Source organism: Brassica napus, unplaced genomic scaffold, assembly GCF_020379485.1.
Source record: "Brassica napus cultivar Da-Ae unplaced genomic scaffold, Da-Ae ScsIHWf_35;HRSCAF=64, whole genome shotgun sequence".
NCBI classification, from domain to species: domain Eukaryota; kingdom Viridiplantae; phylum Streptophyta; class Magnoliopsida; order Brassicales; family Brassicaceae; genus Brassica; species Brassica napus.
Window position 1 is genome coordinate 84,150 of NW_026016440.1, and position 6,674 is coordinate 90,823.

A 6,674-nucleotide genomic window follows, 5' to 3' on the forward strand; every position below is an offset into this window, starting at 1 on the left:
TTTAATCAGCCAGAGATTACCGATCAGTTTCAATAATATTAAATTTTGTGCTATAAAATCGTAGGGTTGTTTTCTTTTTCCTTTAACCTAAGTAGATCACCAACAGTATTTCGTCTGGATTTAGAGTGAATATAGAGTATAGACCAAATCCAGGGTGCTTAAAATTAGTATTATATGCCATGTGGTCTACACGATATCATGTTGGGGTTTTAGTATTTCACCTTTGCTTAACTTTATATTAGTAATTAAAGTTTTAAAAACCTTGTTTTCAACATAAAATCTATACCAAATCTTAAAGAGATCTCGATCTGGCAAGGAAAGGGATAGTTGAGTTTACAATAAGCACGCCTTTACATTTTTCACACACGATTTGTAAGGACCTCGTCTTATTGCGCACATACCAAAATATGTCTAGTTAAGTATCTAAGTTAGTAAATTACAGTATGTAAAAGTCATGTAGTTAGGACTTCGTTGTTTAAAATATAATGACTTTTGCATACTGTATCTAAGTTAGTAAATTACATTTTTCACACACGATAAAGTAGAAAATGTCTTAGATTATGTAAAATAAAGTCATATAGGTAGGACTTCATTGTTTAAAAATATAATTTTGAATTAGAGAAAACATTGTATTATTATTATTTATAGTTGATAAATTTACTTTTCAAATTATAAAAATATGATTATTAAAGCAACTCTATTTTAAATAAAAATATAAAGAGTCACCGTCGAATTAATTATACGATTCGGTTCTCGGTAGTTGCGTGATTAACTATTAAATCACTATCATGCTATTTGAAACCCTACTCGTCTAGCTCTTGCCAAAGTCCAGGTATGTAACATTGTCACACATGCCATGTGAAATTTTTAGCCGATGATGTGGACCTTAGCATGATTAAGAAATTATTTGGGTAGTTTCCCAATTTATATCAAACAAGTTTTATGATATGGGTCGCTATTATAAAGAAAAGTCTAGCAGTTTTATTTTATTCTGCGCTAACAATCAAAATATAAATGCGCTAACAATCAAAAGATACACACCTCTATGCATACGTATAGTGACTAGTGTGTATATATGTATATGTTATTATATTAATCATTCTCATTCTTAAGTATGACATGCCCACAAGCAGTCTCACTTGCCATGTCTTTTTTTAATGTGTATAGAATGTGACACTAGTGTGTGTTTGTTGTATGTATACCGATTGTTGTGTGTATATATGACATATCTAATCAAGCATGTAAGCGTACGTGTATGTAGATATGACACATATCGTGAAGTATATATGCATGTATACATATCATTATTTTAGGTATTAATGTATGTATTTCTTATCTGCATATACACGAGAAACAAATGATTTGATATGGCGCAATTCTTATAAGCAATTAATTTTATAAATATCGATATATATGTTACACTTTCTGCTGCACTTTTTTATGCACGCAACATTATTTAACTGATTAATGGTGGCTCGCTCACTGTATAACTCAATTCTAATCGGTTCCCCACATTATCTTCTCCTTTTGTGCATGGAATGGATCATCAGCTAATTTATCTTTTCTTAAATACATGGTATCACATGGAAACAAGCATTGGAAGGTGATCACTCCGAATTTGCAAGATCACTGTTCTTCTAATTGCATAAATTTTTCTTCTTTCTGGGTTGTAAGCAACTGTGTCTTTCGGAAGATCAGTATTTTTTTTTAGCAAGTCGGAAGATCAGTATATATATTAAGGGATTTATTTGCATTCTTGTCCTAACTTATTAGAGTTCTTTTGTCCTTAGAGTCTTGAGACTATAAACCAAACGAATTATTTATTAGGTAGTTTCCAATTTATGTTTGGACCCAAAAGCTGTCGCGTTAGAGAAAGAGACCCCACAATTCCTAAATGTTGCCGCTTGTCTTCCTCACATCCTATGCTTTTATTAAGTACACTGTTTTAGTTAATCTCTGCGAACCAATCTTTAATATTCTCACTATCCACTTTTAGGTACAAGTTAAGCCCGTCATGAACCTTAATCATCATCCATTTCTATGTAATCTTTTGCAGAATATATTGCGATTTTAAACACAAAAACTAACGGATTAAATCGTCTTAAAATAAATTCGAGGGAGAAGTAACTGGACCGCTGTGGGAACTAATCCGTACAAAACATGGACCCCCACAAGATACAGTACGTAGAAGACAGAAGTCATTCGATGTAGTAGTTAGTCAAAGGTCGGGATATAGGTAAACCAGTGACCAAACACTTAAACTAAGAGCTTGAGAATATCCTATTAGTAACGGAACAGTTACTGCCTTTACGAACCAACGAGGAAGGGAATATCTCTTTGGGGTTTTATTAAAACAGAGTTCAGAGAGGTCAGTTATGTTCTCTTCTTGCCTCTCTCATCTGCTGCATTTAATGACTTTGTGCCTCTTCCACCAAACAATCAAATATTTTTCCACATCATGCTATCAATTTTTTTTCCTATGTTTCCAATACTTAAGTACTTAAATTTATGTATTGTGTTGATTACGATGTATTTTAATTTAAACTAAACTCAGGGAAACAGATCTATATAACCTAAGAATTATGTTTGCAATAGAAGAAAAATAAATTGTAAGAAATAGTATTAAAGTTTAAATAATAGTATATGTATATATATCAACTATTCCACTTAGTATTAATTAGTTTTAAGTTCTAATTCTATATAAATATTAGCATGATATATTAGATTGCTAACTTAAGTAAGTAAGTGATCCAAATAGGTTTTGTTGCAAATCTAAAAAGTACGGTATGCTTCGAAATGGACCAAAAATAACATGATAATGAGTGTTATACATGAAACTATAAGATGTTTGAAGTAATATATAATAGACCACTCTCTTGTTTCTAATTACTTTTAATTAGAAACCAATGAATCGTAAAGATCAATAGAATTCTTAGAGCATCTCCAATGGCACTTTATTTTTTCCTCTATAATTTACACTAAAATAGAGTAACTCTATTATAGAGTTGAATTTGCTCCAATAGTTCACTCTATAATAGAGTTACTCTATAATAGAGTGAAATATAGACTAATCTTATTTTTTTACTCCAAATATAGAGTGAAAAAATAAGAGTATTCTATATTTCACTCTATTATAGAGTAACTCTATTATAGAGTGAACCATTGGAGCAAATCCAACTCTATAATAGAATTACTCTATTTTAGAGTGAAATATAGAGAAAATTATAGTGTAGCATTGGAGATGGTCTTAGTTTGTCGAATACAATCAGTTTATTATTAATATTAAAATAAGCAATAAACATTAAAAAACAATGAAAAGAATTTTCTCGAATATTTTTCATCTTTTCAAAACGTGTTCTTATGGTAGCCAAGCGGAGGAGCATAGGTATTATGCGACAAATGTATCGTAGGCGTTGGGCATATTTATGTTTGTCCATTTTTAAGTTTTTTAAGGCTTTTGAAAAAAAAATTAAAAATTAAAATAATCGTGCATGGAAATTTAGCTACGTTTCCCCTCTATTCCCCATTCATTCATGTTCAAAACTTATAGTCTTACATCAACTGCGGTGATAGATTCATTTTAGCTGAATTCAGAAATTGAAAAGCTAGGTATTGTAAAGAATTAATACTTTTGTCGTATGAGCATATATAATCAAACCATTTGTTCAAATCGGGAATAATAGTTTCGATCAAAGTGTCTTATGCACAAACAAACAATCAACGTAAAGCCTTTTTTGGAACACGAAGAAAAAGCTTTTCACAGTGATCAGTCCACAAGATTTGAGAGTTGTACGTCTAAGATGCATTCAAGTAGCAAAACAATATTCAATTTAACCACACACAATATGTAGGAGAGGTGGAACTGAATCAGATCGATAAAACAAATTAGGTAGATAGCATATAATATTTGCATCGATATAGAACTTACCAGCTTTCTTGGATTCGAATCCAAAACTTGGAACGTGACATAATACGAAGCCACACAATGCCAACAACATCCTAGTACATAGGTTGGGTCCCTTCGAGTTCCAGCCTCTGCATCTTCTTTAATGATAATTAGGCATATCCATAGTCGGCATATTATAATCATATCAAATCATTAGAAACAATAAAACTGATAATAATAAGTATACCTAATTACCTATTGTTTCTTAACCTATATGATGAAACATTAGTCGCTAAATTTTAAAATCCATATTTGGAGTTTTGCACCGTTACCAAAAGAAAACAAGAAGATAGTGGGGAAGGAAGCTACTACTGCTGCATCTTGAGGCACGTGACAAGTTCCCACACGTGTCATAATCGCTTACGTCACGAAGGTCTCTTTGCTCCCTTTTATTTTTCTCTGTTCCATTCACATGGCGTTGAAAAGTGTAAAACACAGTATCTATTTAATTATTAACCACTGTTAAAAAGAAGAAAGCTTCTGTAACGTCTTTTGACTGTTACAGCCTTTTTTTTAACCTCCCTCCATAGCATAAATACACCTCACCAACTCTCTCGCCTCTCTCTAAACCCGAACACACTCCTCCTTCCTTCATTGTCTCTCTCAACTTCTCTCTCAAACATAAACCCTGTTTCTTGATTTTCTTTACTTTCATTTCCATCGATGTTACGAGAATCAGAAGGTGAGATGAGCTTAGAGACCACAAACTCCCCCATTAGCAGCGGGACAGAGAGTTGCAGCAGTTTCAGCCGGTTATCTTTCGACACACCGCCGTCAACCACCGCGACTATCCCCGAGGAAGAAAGCTTCCTCTCCCTTAAACCTCACCGCTCCTCCGACTTCGCCTACGCAGAGATCCGCCGGCGGAGGAAACACGGCCTCACCTTCCGAGATTTTCGCCTCATGCGCCGCATAGGCGCCGGAGACATCGGAACAGTGTACCTATGCCGTCTCGCCGGAGACGAAGAAGAGAGCCGGAGGTCGTATTTCGCGATGAAGGTCGTGGATAAAGAAGCGCTTGCGTTGAAGAAGAAGATGCACCGAGCTGAGATGGAGAAGAAGATTCTGAAGATGCTCGACCATCCCTTTTTGCCGACCCTTTACGCCGAGTTTGAAGCGTCGCATTTCTCTTGCATCGTCATGGAGTATTGCTCCGGCGGAGACTTGCACTCGCTTCGTCATAGACAGCCCGACGGAAGATTCTCCCTTTCCTCCGCCAGGTAATAAAAAAATTTCTTATTTATTTTATTTTAACGAATAAAAATTCGATTATTTAAAAGGAAATTATTAATGTCATACAGTACGAACTTGCATGCATTGACTCTGTACATCTTTTGGTATCTTCTCTTACAAAACCTGACCTGTTCTTGTCATGTCGGCTTTTTCAGTTCTTTGAATTGTTAAGAAGAGTCTTTTTCAACCCATCACATTAACATTAATTATTTTTATATTTTTTTACTATTAGTTAAAAATATTATTGTACATGTTAATAATTATTTTGTTTTGAAATAATTTTGTAACAGATTTTACGCGGCTGAAGTTCTAGTGGCGTTAGAATATCTACACATGCTAGGCATCATCTACAGAGATCTCAAGCCTGAAAATATCCTAGTTAGATCGGACGGTCACATCATGCTCTCTGACTTTGACCTCTCCCTATGCTCCGACTCAATCGCAGCCGTCGAATCCTCCTCCTTCTCGCCGGAGAATCAACCCCGTTCATCCCCGCGTAGGCTCACACGTCTAGCAAAGCTTTTCCACCGCGTCTTGCGGTCCAAAAAGGTTCAGACGCTAGAGCCTAACCGACTCTTTGTTGCTGAACCGGTTACAGCCCGGTCCGGTTCTTTCGTTGGTACGCATGAGTACGTTGCACCAGAAGTCGCCTCGGGTGGGTCCCATGGGAATGCCGTTGACTGGTGGGCCTTTGGAGTGTTTCTATACGAGATTATTTACGGTCGGACTCCGTTCGCCGCGCCGACCAATGACGTCATACTCCGTAACATCGTGAAAAGACAGTTGACTTTCCCGACCGATACGCCGGCTACCATGTTCGAGCTTCATGCGAGGAGTTTGATCTCCGGGTTGCTCAACAAGGACCCGACTAAACGACTCGGGTCGCGGCGAGGCGCCGCGGAGGTTAAGGTTCATCCGTTTTTCAAAGGTCTAAACTTTGCGCTTATCCGTACGTTGACTCCGCCGGAGATTCGTTCCGACGTAAGGAGACCGAAGAAAGCGGCGACGTTTAGTGGTAGGAGTAATAAACCAGCGGCGTTCGATTTCTTTTGAAGCGAACGGTAGTGATTAGCGCCACGTTCTGGTCGGTTCAAGTCGGTGACTGACTTGTGACGATAGATCTTTTAGCTGTACATATTCTCTTGAAGCTGTCCTTGATTTTAAAAAAATACTACTATTAGTTTTATCTGACTTTTTATATGATTATAATTAGATGATTTCTCACGCGATTTGTACTATAAGCTTATAAATCTAAAACTAATCTTGTCATAATTATCAAATCTTCGGGAGTTGGAAACATCTTAGTTGTGTGTTTAATTGTTATGGCATTATATAATTGGCCATTTAGTCAACATATCTTACGGGGATGATTAACTTCTTTACACCGCAATGTTTATCTCCGTAACAAATAATTAAAATGGTAATTACTTTATATTATACTCTCCACGCCTACTTTTTTTTGTAGCTCGAACGATATGAAAATAAAAAGGAAGAT

The 6,674-nt window shown here is 35.8% G+C and overlaps 1 protein-coding gene across 1 annotated transcript; it reads left to right on the plus strand.

The window, feature by feature from the left end:
* Positions 1-4,361: 4,361 nt before the first annotated feature.
* LOC106376760 (protein kinase PINOID-like) lies at positions 4,362-6,408 on the plus strand. Its single transcript, XM_048774484.1, has 2 exons — positions 4,362-5,166; positions 5,470-6,408. Exons 1-2 carry the CDS (start codon positions 4,610-4,612, stop codon positions 6,230-6,232), a joined length of 1,320 nt encoding a protein of 439 aa, XP_048630441.1. The 5' UTR covers positions 4,362-4,609; the 3' UTR covers positions 6,233-6,408.
* Positions 6,409-6,674: the final 266 nt, after the last annotated feature.

Coding starts and splice junctions, on each gene's coding strand:
- LOC106376760 (XM_048774484.1), top strand. CDS start 4,610: ATGTTACGAGAATCAGAAGGTGAGATGAGCTTAGAGACCACAAACTCC. Junction 5,167..5,469: donor TTCTCCCTTTCCTCCGCCAG/GTAATAAAAAAA, acceptor ATTTTGTAACAG/ATTTTACGCGGCTGAAGTTC.